General features: G+C 39.2%; 1 protein-coding gene across 1 annotated transcript in view; it reads left to right on the top strand.

The window, feature by feature from the left end:
- The window catches only part of USP24 (ubiquitin specific peptidase 24), a 64202-nt gene that overhangs the window by 21733 nt on the left and 15478 nt on the right, over positions 1 to 26991 (top strand). The window contains exons 11-50 of the mRNA XM_017733541.1: positions 708 to 782; positions 1518 to 1676; positions 2749 to 2863; positions 3401 to 3504; positions 4648 to 4755; positions 5228 to 5323; positions 5425 to 5586; positions 6811 to 6855; positions 7428 to 7535; positions 8153 to 8302; positions 8952 to 9083; positions 9586 to 9697; positions 9954 to 10030; positions 10935 to 11075; positions 11231 to 11284; positions 11468 to 11583; positions 12347 to 12413; positions 12573 to 12683; positions 13050 to 13148; positions 13228 to 13398; positions 14002 to 14087; positions 14229 to 14322; positions 14585 to 14740; positions 17080 to 17177; positions 17930 to 18025; positions 18179 to 18407; positions 19272 to 19431; positions 19709 to 19864; positions 20405 to 20475; positions 21196 to 21356; positions 21770 to 21831; positions 22185 to 22376; positions 22627 to 22744; positions 24054 to 24198; positions 24910 to 25029; positions 25250 to 25375; positions 25591 to 25689; positions 25905 to 25987; positions 26195 to 26336; positions 26646 to 26765. Coding sequence (XP_017589030.1) covers positions 708 to 782; positions 1518 to 1676; positions 2749 to 2863; positions 3401 to 3504; positions 4648 to 4755; positions 5228 to 5323; positions 5425 to 5586; positions 6811 to 6855; positions 7428 to 7535; positions 8153 to 8302; positions 8952 to 9083; positions 9586 to 9697; positions 9954 to 10030; positions 10935 to 11075; positions 11231 to 11284; positions 11468 to 11583; positions 12347 to 12413; positions 12573 to 12683; positions 13050 to 13148; positions 13228 to 13398; positions 14002 to 14087; positions 14229 to 14322; positions 14585 to 14740; positions 17080 to 17177; positions 17930 to 18025; positions 18179 to 18407; positions 19272 to 19431; positions 19709 to 19864; positions 20405 to 20475; positions 21196 to 21356; positions 21770 to 21831; positions 22185 to 22376; positions 22627 to 22744; positions 24054 to 24198; positions 24910 to 25029; positions 25250 to 25375; positions 25591 to 25689; positions 25905 to 25987; positions 26195 to 26336; positions 26646 to 26765 — 4716 coding nt within the window. The remainder of the gene's footprint in view (positions 1 to 707; positions 783 to 1517; positions 1677 to 2748; positions 2864 to 3400; positions 3505 to 4647; positions 4756 to 5227; positions 5324 to 5424; positions 5587 to 6810; positions 6856 to 7427; positions 7536 to 8152; positions 8303 to 8951; positions 9084 to 9585; positions 9698 to 9953; positions 10031 to 10934; positions 11076 to 11230; positions 11285 to 11467; positions 11584 to 12346; positions 12414 to 12572; positions 12684 to 13049; positions 13149 to 13227; positions 13399 to 14001; positions 14088 to 14228; positions 14323 to 14584; positions 14741 to 17079; positions 17178 to 17929; positions 18026 to 18178; positions 18408 to 19271; positions 19432 to 19708; positions 19865 to 20404; positions 20476 to 21195; positions 21357 to 21769; positions 21832 to 22184; positions 22377 to 22626; positions 22745 to 24053; positions 24199 to 24909; positions 25030 to 25249; positions 25376 to 25590; positions 25690 to 25904; positions 25988 to 26194; positions 26337 to 26645; positions 26766 to 26991) is intronic.

The raw sequence follows: 26991 nt of genomic DNA, 5'->3' as shown, positions 1-26991 counted from the left end.
TTGCAGAAAGTACAAGAACCATTTTGAGCATCTTGAGGTGTTGAATAAGGGGCTCAGACAATGTTCAGACTCGTTTTCCAAGCAATGATCTATAGTCATGTATCTACATCTGTAGCAATGAGAAGCTTTACCACTGTCACTAGTAAGCTTCATCAGTATAAACCATGTGGGAAAAGAATCCAGCCTGATGGATGGATTTTGCTTTTAGTTTAACTTCCTGACTGAGATCAAGCACATGGATATGAGAGTTTACACTGCAAAAATTGTGGTACAGGCAAAAAATTCACCGGATCTCTTTGTATGTGCAAACGTACTCCAGGCTTCACACCTGCCCTCACCACCAAAAAAAACTATTGACTTAAGTGACTGAAAGATTTTATTTGAAGAGGATGTAGTTTAGAATCCCCTGGGAGTCAGAGAGGCACATGCACCTAATAACTACTGCATTTTCAGAGGGCTGTTGGTCTGTCTCTGTGCAAACCTGCAGTACAGTGGTCTGAAATGGGTTCTTAATCTAATTGCTTTTTCTTTTCCTGGACATAGCTACCAGGATAGTTTTATCTTTGTTGTAGGTCTTGCTTTATCTCTAGGTTAATGGTAGCTTTCAGCTAAGTATTTCCTTTTTGCTGCAGTCACGTCTTTCGAGTAATTTTATTGATTTCAGGAAACATTAAAATGATTGTCATGCCTTTTCTCACATTCTTTAGCCCATGCTGGATCCAGTCATTCATAAAATGATTAAATATGTACAGAACGTAGAAGAGAAGGACTTGAAAGACAAGGTAATGTTTTACATATTAAATATTTAGGAAGAACTTCCTGCCTGTCTTGGAAATGCTGTCAGTGTAAACTACAACAATAGCTTTCTTTTCACTGGCAAGAATGCAGCCTGTTCTAAATTCTGACTGAATGACATAGATGAAAATGCATTTACCCAATTCCATTCTATATGCTTTTCGGTAAATATCTGATTTATGACCTTTTTTAAAAATATTTTGCTGCTGTTGCTATCAATTTTTTGGTTTTGTTGGTCCCCTTGTGCAGCATGCTGAATGCTCACTTCTCTGACTCAAAGATATTTACTGTCTTGCAGTCTGTTAAATTCATATTACTGTTGCATTAGCTGTTTGCTTCTGAGAATTTGGTAGTTGTTGGTAAAGTGTCTGTGTAACTTGTGGCTACTTCCTGCATTACCCTGAATTTGACCTTCAGTTCTATTAAATTGTGTTGGCTTTTAACTTAGATTTAAGTTGTTAATTTTGAACAGGAAGGTATTCACAGGTTGTTGAACCAAAAGAGAGCAATTTACTGTACCAAACTTGCAGCTTTAACCAAAGGTTTTATTGCCTTAAAATTTCTAGTGTACAAGTAATACTTTCAGATGTACCAGGTTCTGTGTTTTGTTTCAACAGTCTGGTCACTAAACCTACTCTTTGTGAGTCACTGACATCTGAAGCAGAATAGCAAAAATACCAATGCCTCTATTTGTCTCTTTCTTGTTGTTTTGTTTCCAACAGAGACTGGTGAGTATCCCTGAGCTCTTGTCTGGGATCAAACTGCTGTGTATGCGCTTCCAACCTGACCTGGTCACGGCGGTCGATGACTTGCGGCTGGACATTCTGCTGCGCATGTTGAAATCCCCCCACTTCAGTGCAAAAATGAATTCCCTCAAAGAAGTAGGTTGGCTTTTTGTCTGTCTCTGTGTGCACACGAGAGCTTGTGCTTGGGTGGGATGGGTTGTTAATAAGCCACTGAAACCACAGCCTGGAAAAAAAGAGATGGCGCAATATTTCCTTGCAAATTGTGTTGCCTTAGCAAAAGCTCAGTTCAAAATTAACACCAAACCAAGTTAATATGACAGGAGTGGTTAAAATTAGTAGCCACTGCAAGGTCTCCTAATCAGACACAGTTTGAGAAGTGCACGAATCTAAGAAGTGCAATTTTAGATTGATTTATAAGCACTGGTCTATGCTATTCATTGACTATTCACTCCTGGATAATCCTGAGCATCCTGTGGCATATCCCTTTTTTCTCCTTTTGTTGAGAGGAAATGAAAAAAAACCCAAATGGGACTTAAACCTATATTGATGTCTTAGTCCACTCATATCAGGTCATTGCACTATGTAATTGTATTTTTTATTATAGTTGCCACTGTATAGTTGTAATGTTTGAGTCCATCCTTTCTGCTTTTTTCCTTTATTTATGAGAAAATTGAGATGTTAAACCTCACTGCTGTTTGGTTCTTAGTCATAAATTCTGTGTATCCGTGGTGAATTTATAAAAGTGCAGCTTTTGAAGATTTTAGCAGAAATGTGCTCTTTCTCCCTAGAGTGAGGAGCCTGTATCAGTTCAGTACTGGATAAAAAATAGGACACTGATTTGAGTGTAACAAGCAGAAGCCTGAGATAACCTACTTCTGGCATATCTGTAGAAAAATACCTGGCAGTGCAGGCCAGCTTTTCTGTGTCAGACTGAGAATGAGATTCTGCTGCATCAGAGACTGATGACATGGTGTTTCTGGTTAGGAGTTTGCCTTTAAACAGCTTATTGAAAAACAAAACAGAAAAACAAACAAGAAAACCAACACCCCACCAAAAACAACTGACCCAAAAAATCTCCCAACACCTTCTGTACTCAGAATATTTCAGGATTCACACTTTATCATAAGCCTTTTTGAATGGATTTTGTTGTGTGTGTGATGCAGGCGGGAATTTTTTTTGTTAAAATCTCACATGTTGCAATTTCTAGGTAACGAAATTAATAGAAGACAGCACTGTCTCCAAGTCAGTGAAGAATGCCATAGACACAGACCGACTGCTGAACTGGCTCGTGGAGAATTCAGTCCTGTCCATTGCTCTGGAAGGTAAGAACTCTCACAAAGCCTTTTGGCACGTGCTTTGAATGACTTAAATTTAAAAACCTCATCTCTCCCTTTCAGTACATTTTAATGAGCACTATTAACCAAAGAGTTCAAGGTTTTTGTTGTCTCCAAAATGAAGTAAAATCCTGCAAATTCCGTTACTATCATCTAATCCTTTGCTTGACATCTGTGCAAATGTCTTCTGCTCTACCTGGGGTTTTTTACTCTCGGTTTGTATATTGTTAGCCTCTAGAAAAGAGGGAAAAGAGGTGTTTTTCTCCCCAAGTAGTAACATTCTGTAGGTGTGCTATCAGATGTATGAAGCAAAACAAAATAAAAATGGAAAAGCCATGGAAAAGTTCTTTTTCTTTGTACTGCTAGACTTGTCTTTCTTTACTGTTACAGACTTTCCAAATGAAGACAGCTTTGTTCTCTCTTTTAAAAAAACTAGTTCTTTTAAATTCATTTAGTGTATCTAATATTGTTTATTTACAGTTTAAATGAAATATATTCATTTAGTTGCCTTTCTTTGTTTCACAGGTAATATAGACCAAGCACAATACTGTGATCGTATAAAGGGAATTATTGAGCTGCTGGGCAGTAAATTATCCTTAGATGAGCTCACTAAAATTTGGAGAATTCAGGTAAGCAATCAAGACAAGGCAGGTGCTTTTAGACTGTCTTACAAAAGCAAACAACTCTGATGAAGGGACTTTTTTAAAGTAATCTATACATCTCTATTGCAATGTGGAGGTGTTGAGATTTTAACAGTATAATTAATGCAAAGACTTCCTCTCCTTCTTCCTTTACTACCATTGTTCTGGTAGTTTCTTGTATCACATCTGTTAAATCCTATGATGAAGTTCAGTTCTTAGCAACAAGTGTTAAGGGACTGCAAAAGTATTTGACTTGGCATAAGAGGTTGTCAGCTTGAAACAGGTGACAGGAGTGTTTGTCTAGACCAAACTAGGATATTAATGTTTGTGGCTGGAGGTATGAATTTAAAGTCAGAGTGTGACTTTAAAGAGAGTGGGCTCCAACTGTAGGAATTCCCATTTACCTTCCTGTATGTCCATAAAATTGACTGACAAGTCATCTTTTGGCCTTCACTTTAAGGATATTCAGCTTATTACTGTGTGGGGAAGGTGGTTTGAGTGTTTATGCAAATGACATGTGGAAACTTTAGCCAGAAACAAATCTTCCACTGCAGGAAATGGTTTTCTTCTCTGTGCAAATGTTGGTATTTTAGACTAAACTCATTGAACATTGTCAGCTCTGCAGTGTGTGTGGCATAATAGCAAGTTTTTAACACTTAGCAGAGTTGAAATGTGATTCTAGCTCCCTCGCTTTTATTCCTTAATAAAAAGCAATACTTCCTCCCCCTCTCTGGCTGTTGTTACCATGGTGCTCCCATCCGTGTGGGAGGAGATTTTGTATTGCTCACTTTTGAGTAAAGCCTGGGAGAGTTCCAAAGATTCAACACCCCACATGTGAACCTCACCAAGCAATGGAAAAGGTGATGTTTGCATTGCTGCCACTGCAGCAGCTTGAAGCTGCTGTAGTGATGGCAGACTTGTGCTTTCCTGCTTTAGAGTTGTTTCCAAAGACTTCTCATCCAGGGAAATGAGGAGCACAGACAGTTTACTCTGAACTTGTGTTTCTAACATGTCAAAAGTTTCTATTCTCACTCATTAATATGAATAGTAAGGTAATGCTTACATGAAGGTTTTTCCCTATCTTGTTTGGGTTAAAGACCTACCTTCTTGTGTTTTCCTCCTCCTTTTCAGTCGGGACAATCCTCCACTGTGATTGAGAACATACATACCATTATTGCTGCAGCTGCTGTGAAGTTTAGCTCTGATCAGCTCAATCATTTATTTGTTCTAATCCAAAAGGTAAGTTTTCACATGAATTTACATTCCTTAGGAAGAGAGGTGATGAGATGTACTTGTGCATCCAGCCTACTGAAAGGCAAATGCCTTAAATACATTTATATTTTCTATATAAATGTAAAATTTGCTATTAAAAATAACACTTTTGCTACTCATTTTTATGTTAACCCAGAAGTCTAATCTGCTACTGTATTGCTAACTGACTTGGATTTTAAGTACATTAGGTAGCCAGTCCTAAGGAACTTGAAGTGAGATTTTATTATTATATTTAATCCCTAATAGTATTTGAAAAAGACTTGAGCAAATTAGTGCTGTAACTTCCACCAACAGAAATAAGGAAATACCTGTGGTGGAAACATACTTGTTTGTGTTTTGATTTTCCTGCAGTAAAGCAAAAGTGGATTATATTTTTGTGTACACTTGGGATGTAACAGCCTGACAGAGGTGCTTTATTCATTATTTCTTTGCTGTCCAGAGCTGGGAGACAGAGAGTGACCGAGTGAGGCAGAAGCTGCTGAGCCTCATCGGACGCATCGGCCGAGAAGCACGAGTGGAAACAACCACTGGCAAGGCAAGTGGATGGTTTTCCTTTGGATTTTTGATTTATTAAATGTAGAGGTGCTAGTCTCTGTACTCCCTAGGTCCTGACTATCCTTGCCCTTCTTCCTCCAGGTTCTGGAGGTACTTTGGGAGCTGGCTCATCTTCCAACGTTACCGTGTAGTCTTATCCAGCAGGCCTTGGAGGAACACCTGACAATCCTCAGTGATGCTTATGCAGTGAAAGAGGCAATCAAAAGGAGCTACATCATCAAATGCATAGAGGATATTAAGAGGGTTGGTTCATTATTTTATCTTTTCCAAAATGAAATCTTATCTAGCCTCAATGTTGCCCTTTTCTTGCAAGATGCACAAATTGTGTGTCCCATCTGTAAGTTCTTACCTTGGGGAGTCCACGAGAGGGGTAGGCTTTGTGTGAGCCACTTTGTTGATCATGAGACTCATAGTAAGTCTCTTGCCTTTGTTTTAAGCAAATTTTCAGCACAAGGAGTGATCAGTTTATGGGAAACTACCAGGATGGGCCCAAGGTTAGAATTTGCAAATGGAACCACTGTAAAGGTATGTCAGTATTTTAACTGTCCCTTTCATGTGAAAGCCTAGATTAGTTTTTTTTTTTTTTGAGTAAAGCATGTGTTCTGGCATGACCGTTAAGTCTCAAAATGCAAATCGATATCTAAATCGTAGTCGTTTTGTATTTTAGTAAAATACTTAACTCTTTTCCTGTAGCATAAAGAAGCCATTCCCAAAGCTGCCTGTACTGTTTCCTGGCAGCAGCAGAGATGTGCATGGCTTAAAAGACTGCATATATTCTCTCCTGCACCGTTACATAGCAGGCAGTTTTTCTTGAGGCCTGCAGGAATGTCTGTCTTCTTTTTTTTTCAGCCTGAAGTATGCTGTAAATAAAGAAAAAGACTTCTACTTTTTTTGTTCATTTCTTTCATGATAAATCAGGTTTTGTCTGTGTTGCAGCATCTGTAGAGGATTTTAGATGTTCAGGAGGCATAGTATGTCAGCTATTGATATTGATCACACTTCTCTGTGTGTTCATGAATATGGATTTCAAATTTTGGGTTCTCAATGTCTGTGAAAGTTGTAGTTTTTTTCTTTTGGATCTCCTCTTATGCTTTCCTAATCTCATTCCTTTTAATTATATTCTGGCAAGGGCTTTTACAGAGGTGCTGCAGTGGGAAACACTAACAAAAGCTGTAATTGTAATCTAGAAGGGATTGGGGTAAGCATACAGCAGACTTCTAAAATACATGGTGTTCTTATTTCCCTTCATTAGGGAAACAAAGACATAAACTGGGAGGGAATGTAATGTTAAGGCAGCTTTCTCAAATTTGTGAGGGAGTCTTCAAGTGCGGAGCTGTCTGTTATGGGCAGGTTCCTTCAACCTCTCTGAGTGTGTAGGTGGTATTTGGGTGTTGTCAGTATTTAAACCAGACATCACTTCTCTGAACAAGCAACCTCAGTACTGGTCTGTGTGGTCAAACTTTACAGAAAATGAAGCCTCCCAGAAAAGTGATGAGCAGTTCTAAAAATGAGGTAGGAGGGTTATTCTTTGTAGGATCTCTTTCAAAATGCAGCTTAAGTATCCTTTGCTTCCTATCGGGGGCTGCTTGCAGCACCAATCAGAAATTTCATGTCTCTTAAGCCTCAGTAGTAGTTGAGATTCTTTCTTCTGTTGCTCTTGCTTTAGCAGTAAGTAACATCATTTGACTGGATTTGCCATTTTTTACCCTTTTAGACGTGCTTCATCTCCCATAATTGAGGAAGGTGGTGGTTATCATCTCTCCCTGGTGCAATTGAGTTCTTTTTGGCTACTTAATTTGCATGTACTCTAGCAAGGAGCTGGTACTTTTGGGCTTGATAATAGGGATAGCAAAATGGCAAATGTTTGTATCAAGGGACTTCTTGTAGAAAGTGAAGAAGGGCACTTTGAGTGTGTTCAAAAAGGGAGCAGGAGCAAGTAACTGAAGCCAGCAGAGGTGATAGCTGTTGTTTTGGAACAGCAGCATTATCAGATATCATTAGGCTTCCAGGAGTCTGAGAGGAAAGTTAGTCTATTGTTGAGCATGTACCACATGTGTAATTGTTTTTACCTTTCCTGCTACCAGTCGTCCCAGCACAATAATCCTCAGTTTGTGTGGGTGGTGCCAGCCTTGCGTCAGCTCCATGAAATCACACGTTCATTTATTAAGCAAACTTACCAAAAACAAGACAAGGTAAGGCTATATGCTGACAAGATTTTTGAAGCCTTTGTTGTGTCTGTGTAGCTCTGTCAAACATGGAAGTTTGAATTAAAAAAAAAATAAATTAGCTAATAAACAATTCTAAAAGTAGTTTAGCGGTGTAGCATAAACTGTTGGAGTAGAGGTGCTGTGCTGTCCCTTTGTGTGTGTGTATGTGTGTGTGTGTGTGTGTACATATAAATCTGTTTGCTGTGTCAGGACTAATTTATTTTATTCTCAGCTTTTTGTAGAATAATTAACAGGCATGTTTGTGTTAAGAAATGAACAATGGCTAATGTTTAGACCAACTGCTTTGTAATTGAATTGACATTGACTCTTGGAAAACAGACTGAACTACCAGCAATCATGTGTGCTGTAGAGTGGCTGTGTGGAGGTGTGGGACTTTGCAATCTGCAGAACGTGTGTTTCAGCACATACTGAAAACACAAACATCAGGGGGGTTGGGTGCTTGGAAGGGGAACAGCTGACTCTGAGGGGGGAGCATGACTCCTTCTGATGCATGTCTGTAGAAGAGCAGACTGCTGTATGCACATCCCTGTTTATCTGTTATTTTAAAAACATCTTTTCTCTTTTTTTATTTTATTGCCAAGAGCATTATTCAAGATTTAAAGAAGAACTTTGAAATAGTGAAGTTGGTGACAGGAAGCTTGATATCTTGTCACCGTTTGGCTGCATCTGTGGCAGGCCCAGGAGGGCTGGTTGGAGCAACGCTGGTGGATGGCCGATATACTTACCGGGAGGTACCAAATTTCTTTACCTTGTTGTTTCATTTTTTGAAATTCACTGGTGAATAATTACTCTTGTTTTTTATTTATAAATAGCTCTAATATTTATCTAGGAAGGCTTGTTGTAGCCTTGTTATTATACAGAGGAAAGCTGTGCAAACATGACAGTTCCTTAGCCACGTCTTTACCTGGTGGAGAGCTAGATCTCCCCATCCTAGGATCTGTTGTCTCCAAGCCTGTTCCAGCTTCTTCACCAGCTTCAGTTCCTGGTAGAGGTGAATCCCTTGAATGTGTTGTGAAGCTCTTAATACCTGAAACAGATTTGCTAATTAGCACATAGAAGCCACACACGCAAATAGCAGTTTGTTGCTAGTGCTTTGATAATCATTTTTTCCATGCTACTTTTGACTTAGTGTCAAATAATATCCCCACCAGCAAAGTAAGAGCAAATCCAAGCGGATTTGTTTGTTTGTTTGTTTTTAGAAAGGTAGCCACAAAGTATGTTTAAAATAAAAATAAATCTCACAAACAGTTTTTGTTTCCAGGCTTTTTGAAGTGTACTGTTTGACAACTAAATTTGCAAAAAAAAAAAGAAATGAATGCTCAGAGTTCTTGTTTCAGAAAGAAAAGTCTTAAGCTTGAGTTTTTGTTTCCTCTTTCTCAGTATTTGGAGGCACATCTAAAATTTTTGGCATTTTTTCTGCAAGAAGCCACCCTTTATTTGGGCTGGAATCGTGCCAGGGAGATCTGGGAATGCCTTGTAACTGGCCAAGACGTTTGTGAGTTGGATCGAGAGGTAAGAAAAACTTGAAAAGTCGGTTTCTGTGGTTGCAGAAGGAATTTTAATGGATCATGAGCAGCATGTGTGTTTGTTGAGACATGTGGAGTATGAGTAGCAAACACAAACTTGTCATGCATTTTATGCTTTGTGTAGGCTAGAGCAGCAGAGGGGTTCACTTATGGCCAGGATGCTCTTTTAACATTAAATTTGACTGGAAGAGGGATGTTGGCTGGGAGATTAGTTGGAGATGCTGGTTTGAAAAGGGGTACGTGGAGGTTGGTGCAGTCACAAGAGACATTCAGCATTATTTGTGTGGAAAGTGACTATGAAGTACCCTAAAGCTGCAATGCAATCTCTATAACATGTGAGGTTACCAGGAGATGAGATTTTGAACCTCTTGCTGTTGATGAAACCTCTACAAGATGAGTTACTGTGGTGTCTGACATAGTTTGCTGTATAAAACTAAAATATTTGATGTGACAGTGGGGTAAAAAATATATCTGCCTTTCATTCACAGATGTGCTTTGAGTGGTTTACAAAAGGGCAGCATGATCTGGAGAGTGATGTACAGCAACAGCTCTTCAAAGAGAAAATTCTTAAACTGGAATCATATGAAATTACTATGAATGGTAAGAAAGTGGCTTTGGTGAACAGATTTGGGGTTGAAATATATAGCAGAAATTTGCTTCCAAAGCCTTCAAATCAAACGTCTAACCAGTTCTATAAATCAATATAATAATGGAGTCTTTTTCTATCATTTTGGTTTTTATTAGCTGTAGAAGGAAAAGTTTGTCCCCTGTATTTGGTGTCTTCATTTTTTTAAAAAAGCATAGAAACTAAACCTGACTTGAATAAAAAATCTGCACATTTTTTTTTCACTTACAGGTTTTAGTTTATTTAAGACTTTCTTTGAAAATGTGAACCTGTGTGACCATCGCCTGAAGAGGCAAGGAACTCAGCTGGTGAGTGTGTTCTGGCAAGTTCTTGTGTCCTCCCTGTGGCCTCTTAGGAACAGGAGGAGGTGAAATGAGGATTGTGTAGCAGCTGTTTGACATGGTCGTGTTTGTATAAACGTGCAGATTGTCCTTGTAGCATTAGCACTGTTAAATTCTGAAGCGAAAACTTGGAGAGTCAATTTCAACATTTAAAATTCAGCAATTGGTAGCTGGAAGCTGGTTTGTAGTTTGTAAAACTTTGCAGGAGGAATGACTGAGCTATTTTTTTAAGTAATCATGAATTCTAGTATGCAATTTTTCCTTCTCCCTAGCAGGGAAAGTAGTTTTTAAATTATTTTTTACTTTTCTTCTTTGCATGGGAGTTAGGCTTATCACATGTAAATTCTAACCTACTATAATTTTTAACTCTGATCCTTCAATGGTTTTGTTAAATTAATGGTTATATGTTAAGTAGTTTTCCATAGGCGTTTTAGATCTTTATCACAGAGAACTTACTTCAAATGCAGAATTTTTTGCCAAGGATCATAGCATGTTTTGTGATGATTAATTGTGTGGTTAGTTACCATGTTGACTTTTTTGAAACAAATTCCATTCTAGATTAAATTTCTCCATGCTTTTAAATTTTTTAATTTTTCAGTTGGCTTGACTGAGATTTGGAATTGTTCTTTGGAATGTGTTTTTCCACTAGTAAACAATATTTTTTTCTTGTATAAATACACAGATGTGCAGCAGTTGGTTTAATTTAACACTATGCCAAAGTTTGGCAGCATGTTGGATGGGAAAGAAAATTTTTAAGTTTTAATCAAAAGGTGCTTTTCCAACAAGATGTAAGACAGTTTTGTCCCTGTGGTTCAACTCACTATTGTGTAAGAAATCCAGTCATGTTTTACTGTTGTTCTTTCTTGTGTAGAGCGTAGAAAAACTGGAATTAATAGGAATGGATTTCATTTGGAAGATTGCAATGGAGTCACCAGATGAAGAAATTGCCAATGAAGCTATTCAACTGATAATAAATTACAGCTATATTAATCTAACTCCTAGATTGAAAAAGGTAGGCATATATTTGTACATAAATGTGCTTTGACATTCATAGAGTCTTGATACTCTGCATGTTCAGCTGTTTAATTTGTTGGGCTCTAGGTAGTTTATGAGTATTTCCCATGATATTAGTTTAAGTTGTAATTAATTTGTACATTTTATCTTCAGGATTCAGTATCACTGCACAAGAAATTCATTGCTGACTGCTACACACGATTAGAGGTAAAGGGCAAATTTTAATTATTCTTGTTCCTACATCCCTTTGGTTCTGTATCTTAGAATAATTGTCTATGCTAATTCCATTTTTTTAAAAAAAATTCTTTCCACGAATATTTTTTGTCCTCTGAGCTTTCCAGGACATCCTGACTGTCCCTGTAAAGCAGCCCTTGCTCTGCTCTGTTGCAGGCAGCCAGCTCTGCACTCGGCGGTCCAACACTAACACACGCCGTTACAAGAGCTACAAAAATGCTTACAGCAACTGCTATGCCTACAGTGGCAACATCAGTTCAGTCTCCTTACAGGTAGGCCAGCCTCTCAAGGAATCAATATCAAGGAATAATTTGCTCCCAGCTGCTTTCCACGAGATTTCGAGTGCTAATTAAAATTCTCAGTAATGGGTAGTTGTATATTCTGGTGGTTTCTCAATTGAATATTCCAATTGCTATGTAATAGAGGTTCCAGAGATTTGGAAAAACCTCTGTTTAAATAAAAAAAAAAAAAAACAACGAAACAAAGTAAAACAAAGCCAAGTAGAAATAAAAAAAAACCCAAAAAAGCCCCAAACAACTAATCAAAACCAAAAAAACCCCAAAACAACTAATCAAAACCAAAAAACCACCCTGCCTCCAACCCCACAAAAACCAAAACCAACCAACCAAAAAAAACAAAACAAAGCAAAAACACCCACAGGTTTATTTTTATTACCAGCATATTAATCACGTAGTATTTCTGGGGCAATGGAGCTTGGTTTTGGTTCTTTTTAAATTAGGAGAGAAAAGGATGGGTTTTTAACCTCGAGCCTACTTAGTCATACCTGAATACGAGTAACTTAAATACAGGAGCATGGGGAGGGACCTTTAGAAACATGGAGCTTCCTCTGAAGCTGGCAACATCTCAAGCAGTACAACACAAGCCTCTTGGGCTGTTTTCCTAGTTCATTTTTGCTGAATTAACTCCAAGTTTAAGAAGGTACCTTCAAAACCAGACAATTCATGGTAGTTACCCGTGGGCGTTGGAAATGAATGTGCGAGACAAGTTACTCTTGTTCTCAATGTTTATCTTTAGGTCAACTAAACTTGTAATAATTGAGAGACTGCTGCTGTTGGCAGAGCGTTACGTGATAACAATAGAGGTAAGATGTGTATTTCCTTCTAGGCAAGGCTAAGAACACAACTTTCACCTTATTAAAAACAGTAAAAGTTATTTTAACATGCAACCCTAGTTACCAACCATCCCAGAAATGTCTTCGTTTTCAAGGGTGGTATTTACTGTCATCCTTCTCTTCCTGCAGGACCTTTACTCTGTTCCCCGAACTATTCTACCTCATGGTGCCTCTTTCCATGGACATCTTTTAACCCTTAATGTTACATATGAGTCTACCAAAGATACCTTCACCATAGAGGTAGGTGTGCACAGCTTGTGTGTGCCATGGGCTGTTGGTTATGTAGCCACTCTTGGTGGGTTTTATAAATAGAGTAAGATGGTTATAAAGACTCCAGTCAGCTTGAAAACTCTTCTTGAAAATGTTAAAAATATGAATATGGAAGTGCCTGTGGACCAAATGTATTTTGATCATCATTCCAGGGTGGAAAAAATAAGGTTTTTGCGTCCTGTTGGTGTTAGAGCATTTCTCTGCTGCCCTGCCCTGTCACTCTTGTGGGCAATACTTTTGCCACCCTGTGCAGGAAGACTTTTTGGAAGACTTTAATTTTTCTTGGCATTTACTGCTTGAGCAGACTTACTGAACCAGTGTTGTTTAATTTCACAGGCTCATAGCAATGAAACTGTAGGAAGTGTCAGGTGGAAGATAGCAAAGATGTTGAATTCACCTGTGGATAACATACAGATATTTGCCAATGACAGCCTGGTATGTTAACTACAAAGAATTCCTATTCTTTATGAAATTGAGTCTCTTCCAGAACTAAAGGATAAATATTTTCTTGCAGCTAACAGTAAACAAAGATCAGAAGCTACTCCACCAGCTGGGCTTCTCTGATGAACAAATCCTTACAGTAAAAACATCGGGAAGTGGGACTCCATCAGGGAGCTCTGCAGATTCCTCAACCAGTTCCAGCAACAGCAGCAGTGTATTTAGTTCCTCGTATGCAATGGAACAGGTACAGCATAATATGACCTGAAGCCTTCCCTCAGATTTTTCCTGAAGCAGGGATAGTTGGGGGAGAGAGTAGGAGCTCCAGTAAGATCATCCAATCTTTAGTAATCTGGTTTTGCTTTCAAACTGCAATTGAAACGAATCATCTAAATTCACAACTGCCTTGTGCATGCAGGTTGGACTTTATAATCTGTACTCTCTCACCTGTGGTAGCCTGCTCGGTGTTTATTCATCTCTGCAGGGTCTTTTAAACAAACAGGACCCATCTGGTTTAATTTATGTATTTTTTGAGGGTAGAGAATTCTGCATTTTCATTACTAATAAAGCTGAACTATGAAAATAAACTAAGAAGCATCAACTGGCATGTTCAGATCACTCCTGGTCTGCTTTGTATTTTACTTGTCATAACAGCTGACTTCAAAAATTGACTGTTAAAGGGGAAATGGAATAATGTAAAAATTTAAATGTTGTCTCAGCCTAGAAAGTAGCTGGGACTTCTGTGGGCCAGGTTGGCATCTGGGCCATTTGCTTCAGTGAAGAGCTCTGTTAAATTTACCTGTAACAGAGAAGGGAGGAAAAGACCTTTGTATTTCTGCTTAATTCTCAGGAGAAATCCCTCCCTGGAGTAGTCATGGCTCTCGTGTGTAATGTGTTTGATATGCTTTACCAGCTTGCCAACCTGGAGGAGCCAAGGTAAGCAAATTAAATGGTTGCTAGATGTTGAAGAACTGCTCCCAGTGCCCAGTTTGAGTACTCACTCCACTGTGTGCAAGCACCCACCAGGCTAGTGTGGCTGAGCCCATTTTGTGCAAATAACTTCTGATTTCTTTTCAGGATAACACTGCGAGTGAGGAAACTTCTGCTCCTGATTCCCACTGACCCAGCTATTCAGGAGGCTCTTGATCAGCTTGATTCCCTGGGAAGGAAGGTATGGGTTAAATAATTGATCATGGTGAGCTGCACAAAGAGGTTTTTACTATCAGGTTTCTTAAATTCCCTGTCAGATTATAATAACAGAGGGTTTGAAACTACTGCAAAATAAGGTTCATGTTAAGTCAATGTTCATTATTGACTTATTTCCAAGCAGCCAGAGGTGAGAGGGTTATTACAGGGGTTATAAGAAATGTATTCCCAATTACAGCAAAACACAGGAATCTCAAAATATTTCTTTTGTGGCTTTTTCCTCCTAGAAAACACTGCTTTCAGAATCCAGTTCTCAGTCCTCAAAATCCCCATCCTTGTCTTCAAAACACCAACATCAGCCCAGTGCCAGTTCAATACTAGAAAGTCTTTTCAGATCTTTTGCTCCAGGCATGTCCACCTTCAGAGTGCTCTACAATTTGGAGGTAAGAAAACAAATTTGCTTCTTTCGGTGTTTCTGAGCACAAAGATTTAAGTATTTTTAAGTATTTTTGGGCAGGAGTCCACTGTGATGGGGTCATAATGCAAATGTCATGACACTGTCTGCTTTTATGTGTGTGATAAATCTTACACAGAATGAAAGGGACAGAAAGTTCCCCTTCAGAGACTTTACTGAGAAACCAGGCCCCTCTTTATGTGATTTGCAAGGTGGAAGGAGTGTTCTGAAGTAAGTGGAGAGGACCAAAAAAACCATCAAAGTCTTACTGTTTAGGTAAAATTCCTGCTTGAATCTCTAGGTCTCTGGATATGCAATTTTTAGTGTGTGTATATATAAAAAATATGTATTAAAAACAAGTTGGCACTTAGAAATTAATGGGAGCTATTTTAAGTTGAATTAGTTTCGCTTGATTAAATTTGTCAGAAACTTCTGTGCTGTCAGAAACTTCTGTGCTGTGCTGTGCTCCTGTTTTCTGTCTATGGAGGAGTATTTTTACAAAGCATTCAGCTGGGAAGAATTTTCACTATCCAAACATGCAGGGCTTTCACCAAGAGGCCTCTGGCCTGTTTTGGCTGCACAGGTAGAGTGGAATACATAGAACTTTTTTACCCCAAAGCATCTCCTAAATGCTTTAGCCAAAATGCTGGATTGGACCATGTAAAGATTCTTTCCTAGAGTTCAGTGAATGGATTTTAAGGAGTACAGGAGTTCAGCTGGTAGGACACTGTAACCTGCACACTGAAAGCTGGACAGTGTTTGGTTCTACTTGCAAGTCCTGCTGTTTCTAAGGGCCCATTACAAATGTGGTTTGAACAGCTTGAGGTTGAAGCACTGATTGCCAACTGCTTCCAGAACATTAGACAAAGTTACTCTTTCCGTCATGGTGTGTGCAAAGATCACTGTAGGAATTGTCTCGTAGTTGCTTCCCTTTAGGTTTCTACAGTCTAATGTTAGCTCTTCATCTTCCTACACTGTCATCACACTCCTGCCTTAGGATTCCCCCCTTTTCTGTACAGCTGGAGTGAAAGATACTTGATTATGTCTTTGGAATATGTTGACAAGTTCTACAACTCAAAGCAAATGTAAACGTTTAGGGTGTCTTGTTGAACTGACAGGTTATATTGCAGTAGGATGGGACTGTTATCTGCTGCTTCTGTGCCAGAGAAAATAGTAATAAAAGCAAGTCAGAAATTGCTTGCTTTTCTGGCAAGGGATGAGAAGTAATAAATTGGATTAGATGTGTAGATTATATGAGTGGACTCATTCCTCAACTCCAGTCAAGCCCATTGGAAGATGGTTTCTGTCAGGAAAAGGAATATGTACTTTTTTATCCCCTCAGCTGGTGATCTGTTGAAAATGTGGGAACCAGTCTGAACTGCTTTCTGAAAAAAATGTGCGCAGGAAATTTGCGGAACATATGAAAGAGATGAAAATTGAATGCTGCAGATGTCCAGGGGGTGATAAGATTTCATGCCTGGAACTCTGTAAAACATTCTTCTGACCTGTGAACCTGGAAGAGATGTATTTTGTTTGCAGCATTGTTGGCTTTCAAAGAGACTTTTCAAGAAAGTAAATAATATCTGGGGGGTTTTCTGGGGTTTTGGGAGGGGCTGGGGTTTGTTTGGTTGATGGTTTTGGGGTTTTTGTGGGGTTTTTTTTCTGGTTTGTTTGTTTGTTTGTTTGTTTGTTTGGGTGTTGGGGTTTTTTTATGTGAAGTGAAACGGATTATGAACATAAATGAGAACTGACCCACAGAGACCACGGACTTCCTTCTGGCCATGTTTCTGAGATTTCCACTCTGAAGTTTAGTGCTGATTTAAAACAGGAGGGGGATGACAGAGTGGTGGTGATCATAAGGCATCTAGAATTACCTGAGCCATCTTTTACAAAGGAACACCAGAATGATAGCAATACAATTATATTTCAGAAGGTGTGAATCAGTAAGTAAGCCATATGTAGGGTGTTTTGTGGGATGCTGTTGATTGAAAATCTGGAAGCAAGGATAATTTGGGTTAATAAGGAGCACCAAGTGAACCAGAAGATGACATTCCATGTACTTCATCCTTTCCCTTAACCTGTAAACTGCAATGAGATCAAAATGCCCTTTGGTTCAGAATAAACATCTGTAATTGCCATCGATGTACTGAATATTTGAGATTTATTGGATAGATCTGATTTCTCTTTACCGACTACAGCTTTGTGTAAGTGTATTATTAATAGCTTCATTTGTAGTGATTTTTTTTCTGTTACACTCTCAAACTTCAACACATAAAAAAACACTGAGGGGTGGTAGTTTACATCTGCTTATTTATTCATTTATTGTAGGTGCTGAGCTCCAAGCTGATGCCAACTGCAGATGATGAAATGGCAAGAAACTGTGCCAAGTCTTTCTGTGAAAACTTCCTCAGAGCAGGAGGTTTGAGGTTAGATTTCAAAACCTTGACTCAGTTTGTAGCACTTCATTTAGTTAGCAGTTGTGTGGTTTCCCATTTCCACACTGTAGCACACTAATACACCTGTCAGCTTCTTTTTCAGAGAAAAAAATCCACCCAAGGCTGTTTTACCACTGTAAAGGCTGTTTTACACTGTACCAGCTGTAGCTGTCATATGTAACATGCTGTTAAACCTCAAAATCAAATCAGGCACAAGTAAGCTTGTGAAGTGTAGCTTTTACTAAAGTTTGGATTATATTTGGATGGTTTGGTGACATTTAAGTGTTTAGGTTCAAGTGTGTACATTGCACTCCCCTGTGTAGACACCAGTGGACATTTTAAGCAGTCAAAGTATAGATCATGCAGGGAGAACCAAATTAAATTTGTAATTACAGCCTTGAAAATCCAGACCCTTCAGATAAGAGTTGAGGCACAATGTGAGTAGTTTGGAGGACCTGACAATGCTGATTATGTGAGATTTATCAAGTATACTTTGCTCTTAGTAATTCTATCGGTGGCACTTCTCTGCCCAAGAGATCCTGAAGCATTTTCCAGCAGGAGCAGAAAGCTTCCATCTGTAGATAGAAAAGGGGAAAATGAGGATGTTGGCCTCCAAAGAAGTCAGTTTGAACTGGGACTCAGCTGAGTGAATAGGAGGAAGGAAGAATAGAGACAAATTAATTCCAGCTCTCCTAATGTGAAACATTTCCAAACAGAGTCTGTTTTGTTGATTTGTTTTTAAGTTTGGTGGTGAATGTGATGCAGAGAGATTCCATCCCATCAGAGGTAGACTATGAGACAAGACAAGGAGTCTATTCCATCTGCCTGCAACTTGCAAGGTATGTAATTGCTCTTCATTAGAGAAAGTGCTGCTTTGTTGGCTTTTAGCGTGCAGCTTTTAGTATTTAAGATTAATTGGTACTTTGAGTTACGTTTCATTCACTCTGTGAGTGTTCAAATACAAGCCTGATGTTTTTGCTCTGTGAATGTAGGTTCTTGCTGGTTGGCCAGACAATGCCCACCCTGCTGGATGAGGATTTCATTAAGGATGGGGTGGAAGCTCTGTCCTCACGGCCCTTCCGCAACGTGAGCCGGCAGGCCAGCAGGCAGATGTCCATCTGTGGAACTCCTGAGAAGTCCTCCTACCGCCAGCTCTCTGTGTCTGACAGATCCTCCATCAGGGTAGAAGAAATCATCCCAGCTGCAAGAGTTGCCATACAAGTAAGGAAGTGTTTGATGATTTTGATGTAGCAGTGTCATCTCCAGTGGCAGCTGGATTTTTAATCAATCTGTCTTTTATACAGGTTTTTGCCCTGACTCCGTTTAAAAGCCTCTGAAAATCTTGACCATCAGTCTCTTTTCCAGTCTTGAACTGAATTTTAACATTCTCATAAATTATTTTGGCACTACCAAGGGAAGCAGTACCCCAAAAGTGCTTACAAGAAGTAGATGTATACAGAAATCTTACTTGTGATTTATCTTCAGTCATGCTTAAGTCTTAAGATCTTTTTCTTCCTAATTTTCTGTGAATTGAAAAGATAAAGTTCCTGTTTGAACTTGCGGCTTTATAATCCATGATACTTTGAATTAGAATTGGATGAGTTTGGTTTTTGGGTTTTTTTTCAAAAAAAATTTCATTAAAAATTAAATTTGCTTGATGGTACTGTGGAGAAAAAGGAAATTTTTGAGTTTCAGTACCTTAAGAAAATGTTATTTGAAAACCCATTGAGTCTAGTTGAAAGAAACTTCATAGCTAATGTGACAAGTATGCTGTGTTAGGCTGTTGGGCAGTGCTTCCCAAATGGATTGAATGACTGAAATCAGCATGCCTGAGTCCAGATAGGTGAAAAGGGTGTCTACCCTCATGGAGAATTTAAAAATCAATTAGTTCTCCTAAGGTAGCAGTACTAATCTCTCATTGGGAACAAAAAGACTCTCAAAGCCTTGAACCTGTGTAGAGAAGAGAGAGGAAAACAAATGTAAATGTCAATTTGACGTGATCCAAAAGATACATTCCTCTTATCTCTGAGATTAACAAAGATTGTTGAATAGCACAGAAGTAACTGCTGGTTCTTGTTCCTCCAGACCATGGAGGTGAACGATTTCACCTCCACAGTGGCTTGTTTCATGCGCCTCTCGTGGGCCGCTGCTGCGGGACGCCTGGACCTCGTGGGAAGTAGTCAGCCCATCAAAGAGAGCAACAGTCTCATCCCTGCTGGGATTAGAAACAGACTTAGCAGCTCAGGTGGGTTAACTGTGTCCCTAAACCAATCTAAAAGCGTTTGGTTTAATCTTAATTGAACATTTTAGGAGCTTGAAGCTGAATTCCTTGGATGTTCATCCTCTTGGGTCTCTTCCAGCTTGGGACATTATATGATTAAATTACAAAAAATCTGAGCAAATTTATGTACATTCATCGGGCATTCAGAGAAGTTTTCAAATTGCAGAGAACTGACCAAAAGCTGAAAACATCAGAAAAAGAATTAATGAATTACAGCAGTTGTTTGGTTTTTTTAATGCAGGAAGTAACTGCAGTTCAGGAAGCGAAGGGGAGCCCACGGCGCTGCACGCTGGGATCTGCGTGAGGCAGCAGTCTGTGTCCACCAAAGATGCTCTCATTGCTGGGGAAGCCTTGTCTCTCTTAGTAACCTGCCTTCAGCTACGTAGTCAGCAGCTAGGTATGGAAAAAAATTGGATTATTCACTATTTGGAGTATAAGCCAGGTGGGAGGAGGCTTATGGATACAGTCAAGTAAAAAAAAATAGTGAGAAACTTGTAGCTTTGTTAGCTGAGACAGCTCAAGCTAAAAACACAATATTTCATTTAAAATTACAGGGATTTTTTTTTCCAGGACTGAAATAAGGCATGCAGTGCTGTGCCTTAGTGAAATGTTTTGGGAAAGCTGACTTACTGCCAGAATATAAATATTTGCACTGCCTTTGAAGTATGTAATTCTGTAAGTGCTGCTGTTTGCATAGCTCGTGTTTAGTACTTGAGTCTTTGTGTACAGGAGATGTAAACAGTGGTGCAGGAAGGCAAGGAGAATGCTGTTATATTGTGGTGGCAGCCTCTGGTGAGGGAAGGAGATCAGGAAATAGCCTTTACTGCTTTTCTGTACTGATGTCCTCTAGGTGCTGTGGTATTTTACTGCAAGACTGTAACTGACTTATTTTAAAATACTGTTTTTAATAAGATAGCCTGGTACTTTTCTGTTCCAGGATCTTTTTACAATTTGCCTTGTGTTGCTGATTTCATCATTGATATTCTGCTTGGATCACCAAGTGCTGAGGTGAGGGTCTTCCTCTGAAAACTTCCTAAATGCTCCTTCTGAAATGCATGTGTTTTGATAATTTCATATGGTCTGAACATAAAATTTTTTATTGCAAGTATTCCCACAGTTTAATGTTTGAATAAGTAACCTCTGAAATTTTTAGTAATCCCAGTATCTGGTGATGGATTGATAGAAAATGCTGTAGTATTACATTTTCTAGGTTTCCATGAGATGCACAGGATTGTGCTGTGACTAGTCTAAAGAAAATAGTCTCATTTTGGTGACACAAATTCTGTAAAACTAGTATTTCAGGGAAAGTTTCAAGTAACTTTGATTTGGGTAAAATTTAATGGACTCTTCTGAACTTTTGAAAATTTATTCCAAGTGCTGGAACCCTCCAAAAATCATTCTTTCCAATTTAAGATTACCGTGGATAATCTAAAATGTAGAGATTTTTATGCTCACTTCATTTCATCATGTGTCATCTATTTTGCATGAAGGCATTGCATCTTTCCTCTCGATCTGAATTTATAATTTATGTTTATCAGAGGTTTTCACTCAGGGATGGACAGGGTTTGTTAAATTTCTAGGAACCCTGGCTGGTGGGTGCAGAGCTAATAGCCTGGTTTGCACCATTTCAGTGTCCATTTTCTCTGTGAGATTTCTAACATTACAGAAGTGTGGGGATTTTTTCAACCTTTGAGTAACTGCTGGTGCTTGACAATGACACTGTTTCAGATTCGTCGCGTTGCCTGCGACCAGTTGTACACCCTTAGCCAGACAGACACATCAGCTCACCCAGATGTACAAAAGCCAAACCAGTTCCTCCTGAGCGTTGTTCTTGGGGCCCAGCTGCCTCTTTGGTCACCAACCAGCATCATGAGAGGAATCAACCAGAGGTAACTCAGATGTGTGTTTATTGAGGAAGCAAATCTGACACGTTTTGAAATAAGTGGCACTGCGGAAGCTCTGAGGAAGAAGGGATTAGCACTTGCCAAGTGTTGGAAGTAGACATTCTGCACTTCTAGAGAAGTAACTGAGAAGTTAAAGCATGTTGTTGTTTTGTTGCCAACTGATAACTGATTAGAATTGCTATGAGGCAAGGGAAGAAATCAGAATTCAATATGATTCCTAACATTCAGAAGGAGCTGTTGGGAAGGAATTTTTTTTAAAGCTGCAGCATGCAGAAGCACACCTAGATGGTTATGCTGCTTTGGGTTAGATGGACAGAGCACACAGACTTTAAAGACAACTGCTTAGAGCAAAGTTTATGATTTTAAGTATACCTTTCTTCTTTTTACACCTGTTTCAGACTTTTGTCCCAGTGTACAGAATATTTTGACCTGAGATGTCAGTTACTGGATGACCTGACATGTAAGTATGTGCAGACACCTGATTCAGTCATTCTGATGGCAGCTTCCAAGCTCGTCTTCCTTCTGTAGAAAAGATGTAGAATTGCCTTCACAGAGGAATTATTACACCTTGAATTCTGAGTGACCTGCCAGTGTGCTGACTGTCCTGTACTAGTGCCTGGCATGGTCTGTTCTTGGCATTGGGTAGCTGCAAGGCAGCTCATTCCTTCTGGAAAGTGAACTGAGTTCCTTGGTGAAAGGGATTTACTTGGGGGGGGAAAAGCCATTACCAAACTGTTTGAAATTCTTTGTACTTATATTCTACATTTCCAAAGCTGCTCATTTTTTCTGTGTTCCCTTTTATTTTTCTTGCAGCATCAGAAATGGAGCAGCTGAAGATAAGCCCAGCTGCCATGTTAGAAGATGAGATCACCTGGCTCGACAATTTCGAGCCCAACCGTACGGCGGAGTGCGAGACCAGTGAGGCTGATAACATCCTCTTAGCAGGACACTTGAGGCTCATCAAGACTCTCCTCTCACTTTGTGGGGCAGAGAAGGAAATGGTTGGTAAGTATTCCTCTTTAAATTGACTAGACCAGTGTGAATTCTGCATTAATACATGACTGGACAGCACATGTGAAGACGTCAGTAGAAGTGATCCAGAGCTATAAGGACTGATTTTGGTGGTCCCTTTAACATTTGATAAACTATTTGTTGATATGGTGCTATGCAGTGATTTTGTTGTTGTGGAACACCTTTTGGCATTCACAGTGACAATACAAGTATTTAACAGTAGATGTGGATTGCTGTGTTTCAGGTTCATCTTTGATTAAGCCATTGTTGGATGATTTCCTGTTCCGAGCCTCCAGGATTATCCTGAATAGCCATTCCCCAGCAGGCAGTGCTGCAATCAGTCAGCAAGACTTCCATCCAAAGTAAAAATGCTTCTTTTATGTTTTGTCTTGGATCTCATGAATGCAAATGTCAGTATTAAATCCTACAGACAGCAAGATTTAATACTAATGGTGGAGCATTTCTCCAGTTTTCTATACTTCCTACATAAGTGCCCAAATAGCATTTTAGAAGTTTTTGTGTGACCCAGTATCCTTGCATTTCTGTACTTCAAAGTCTGTGCTTTGTTAGATCAGTGATGAACTTCAGGCACAACTGAATGCTGATTTCATGAGTCCAAGGAATATTCCTTTAGCTCGTTACTGCTTGGGAAGTTGGCTAAATTGGAACATGAGCAGGAAGTTAGCTTCCCAAGCTCCTTGTAAAAGAGAATCTCAAAAGTTCCACTACTTTCTTTTTCCCTTCTCCCTACCCATTTTGTAAAAAAACCTTAACACCAAAGCAAGTCTCCTTGCACCTGAGAAAGCTGATATAGCCCAGAATAGATCAACTGGAGAAAAAAGAGTGGGCTTTCTCCTTGTCACAGCTGTTATGGCCATACAATATCTGAAAGGGTTGGTGTAAATTAGCTCCCGTGGAGTTCTGAGCTAATGCAGCTGGATTGTTTGTGTTGCACTGAGTAGTTGGTGTTAGATCAGGCATAACCTCACTACCTTTCCACAAACCCAAAAGAAAGTTCCAGTGGAGCATTTGAAACCCTGGAATGAGTGGAATTTCATATTGCCTTAGTGTTCTGCTCCATTGCAGTTCATCCCAAGCATGCTCTTTTGTTTGCTTAGAGTAAATAAAGCCTTTTCTTTGGCCTTCAGAAGAAAGGGCTGCTGTGTTGAATGATCGCTGAAAAGAGCTGGGAGTGTTTTGTATTGGCCTAGCTCAGGTCTAAGCTCATCTCTTGTAGCAAGGATGTTGTCTGGTCTAGCTCTTTCCGAGCTTCCCTCCCTGTAAATAAGTCGTTTTGTCTCCATCAGTGTTACATGATGGAGAGTGTCTGTCTGTTTGTCCTCAGAATTGCAACCAGTTCTGTGTCTTTGTTTAGAGCACCTCCTTTTCCTTGCTACTGAATGTTAGCAAGTGTATCCAGGTCAGTAAAGGAGGCTTGTTTAAAGGAGTGTTCTCTTGCCACTCTTCTCATTGGATTGTTCCCCATTCTCCTACCCCAAGAAAGAAAGAAAAAAAAAAAAAAAGGCACTCTGTAGTCCCTCTGGAGTGTTTTACCACTTAAAGTATTCTTTAGAACATTAATTGTTGCTTGTTCTGAGTAATACAGCTTTCTGGAAATAGAAATAATTGAGTCATCTAGCCAGTAGATCTCAGGTGTGGTTGTCTTTCCAGGTGCAGTACAGCAGACAGCAGATTAGCTGCTTACGAAGTGCTGGTAATGCTGGCTGATAGCTCACCCTCCAATCTCCAGCTAATTACAAAGGAGCTGCTTTCTATGCACCACCAGTGTGACCCTGCACTCACCAAGGAGTTTGATGTAAGCAAGAAGCCTTTTTTTATTTGTGTTAGCATGGTTTGGAGTCCTGTGCATGGTTTACTTTGTTGTTTCATTCATGAGATTTCCATGGTCTTCAATTTAAAATGACACAAAGCAGATAAGGGTAAATGCAGATCATTGGATCTTCTTCAGAAGCAGATACTCCAGTGTGTCTTTGTCTGTAATTGTCTGAGTAAGAAAGAAGTATTTCTTAAATATCACAGATTTTATTTGTTATTACATTTAGGCTATTTTCAACAGTGTTGTGCAATGTGTTAAGTATTTAAATGACCACATACAGCACTCTTTCAGTTTCAGAATTTAACTTCCTGGTTCTCTATTAAATTGTTCTTAACAGCTCATATACAAGGGGGTGTGGTTTTAAACCGAAAGAGAGTAGGTTTAGGTTGTATATTAGGAAGAAATTCTTCCCTGTGAGGGTGGTGAGGCCCTGGCACAGGGTGCCCAGAGCAGCTGTGGCTTCCCCATCCTTGGAAGTGTCCAAGGCCAGGTTGGACAGGGCTTGGAGCAGCCTGGGACAGTGGAAGCATCTCTGTCCATGGCAGGGGGTGGGACTGCATTAAGGTCCCTCCCAACCCAAACCATTCTATGATTCTACAATATAAAGGTGATTATGAAAGCTATAGAATATTGTTGGAGTCTCACGTTTTTTATAAGTTATTGGGACAAAAAATGTATTTGTCATTCTAGTATCTTCCACCAGTGGACAGTCGCTCCATTTCTGGATTTGTGGGACTGAAGAATGGTGGTGCTACTTGTTACATGAATGCTGTTTTCCAGCAGCTGTATATGCAGCCTGGTCTCCCAGAGGTAATTAGTCCAGCATCCAATAAAGTCCTCTTTTTGGAATTACTTTCATTTGAACTACCTCATCTTAGCACCATTTGTAAATAGGTTGTAAAAACAAAAGTCAACTGTGTATGTATAAATATGCACAATAAATATATAAATTATAAGTTTTAGTGCTGTGTGCCATGACAGCTTACAGTAATGATTTTTCCAAAAACCAATTTAATTTCTTTCCTTCCAGGCCTTGCTTTCCATTGATGATGATACAGACAATCCTGATGACAATGTGTTCTATCAAGTTCAATCTCTTTTTGGTCATTTGATGGAAAGCAAGCTACAGTATTATGTACCTGAGAACTTTTGGAAGGTATTGCATCTTTTTGTTTAGAATCTCTAGCTTTTCTACTTTAAAAGTAATCATTTATTCAGCCTTTTCTCATTGCAGAATTTATAGAGATAAAGTAAGTTCTAATTCAAAAAATCAAAATATGTTAAAATAACAAATTTATATAAAAAAATACTTTTCTTAGTGATATAGCTATGAAATAACCACGTTTTAACATATATTTATACTTTATATAGATTTTCAAGATGTGGAATAAGGAACTTTATGTTAGAGAGCAACAGGATGCTTATGAGTTCTTCACCAGTCTTATAGATCAAATGGATGAGTACCTCAAGGTAAAAACCTCAGCAATTTCTTTCCTAGGTCATATGCATATCCTTCGTAGCTTTTTTCTCTTTTTGCTTTGATCTTTAGAGAAGAAGGCAGAGAGCCATTTGACTTCTTTTATAATCTGCACAGTATAAACACAGAAGTTTAAAATTCCTACTGATTTCTTGGTCTTCCACCCTGCAATATATCCAACTGATGTCTAACTTTACATCTCCAACAGAAAATAGGAAGAGACCAAATATTTAAGAATACTTTTCAAGGAATCTTCTCTGATCAGAAGATCTGCAAGGACTGTCCTCACAGGTAATGTTACATTTAGTGCATCAGTTACCAAGTTATGTGCTTCCAGAACTATTAAAATGTAGGTCAAAGTAGCACTGGAAAGTAGACAAAAGCCCCTGTGAGCATCACAGCTGTGATAGCTGTGGGGCAAATGCAATATTCCTTCCTAAGCATATTCTTGTTCCTGCAAGCTGGCTAAGTTCTACTCTGCTCTTCTTCTGAATTTAGGTATGAGCGTGAGGAAGCCTTCATGGCTCTCAACCTTGGTGTGACTTCATGTCAAAGCCTGGAAATATCACTGGATCAGTTTGTTAGAGGAGAGGTTCTGGAAGGGAGCAATGCGTACTACTGTGAAAAGTGCAAAGAAAAGGTATTGATTCTTAATTTTTGTGAAAGAAGGTTCATGTGCAGTTTGATGTTTTCTAAGCGTGGTCATGGAAGCCATGCTCACTCTTGCTACATTAAAGACAAAAGGTTCAATGCCTGTAACTCATGTTGTAAACCAAAAATTTAGGGGGATGGCAGGATGAAAAAGTATTGTGTGACTTATTGAGATGTATCCCAGCTGTCCTATGGACACTCTGCTTCCCATGGCTGGGTTTTTGTTGTGCATCTCTAGAGGGATGCTGCAGATTGCCTGGGGTGTCAGATAGAGGTGATATTCTTGTTTCTTTTTAAGAGAACTACAGTGAAGCGCACCTGCATTAAGGTCTTACCAAGCCTGCTGGTGATTCACCTGATGAGATTTGGCTTTGACTGGGAGAGCGGCCGTTCTATTAAATATGATGAACAAATAAGGGTAAGAAAACTGTCCCCAACTATTTTGTGTAGTGCACTCTTGTTCTTCCTATTCATCTTTCCTTCTTTTCCCCACATTTTGATACAAAGATTTTAAGTATGTGATGCACTTACACTTACAACATGGTAGTGCTACAGAAAATAAGTGATTTTTTCTTAGAGCTTTTCCTTGCTTGCAGCATTCTCAGGGTCCTTTCAGAAAGCAAGACAAAAAGCCTCCTTAAAGA

The sequence above is a fragment of the Corvus brachyrhynchos genome, unplaced genomic scaffold, assembly GCF_000691975.1.
Source record: "Corvus brachyrhynchos isolate BGI_N302 unplaced genomic scaffold, ASM69197v1 scaffold34, whole genome shotgun sequence".
NCBI classification, from domain to species: domain Eukaryota; kingdom Metazoa; phylum Chordata; class Aves; order Passeriformes; family Corvidae; genus Corvus; species Corvus brachyrhynchos.
The sequence above is the reverse complement of the archived record's forward strand: the minus strand, read 5'-3'. Positions and strand labels throughout refer to the sequence as shown.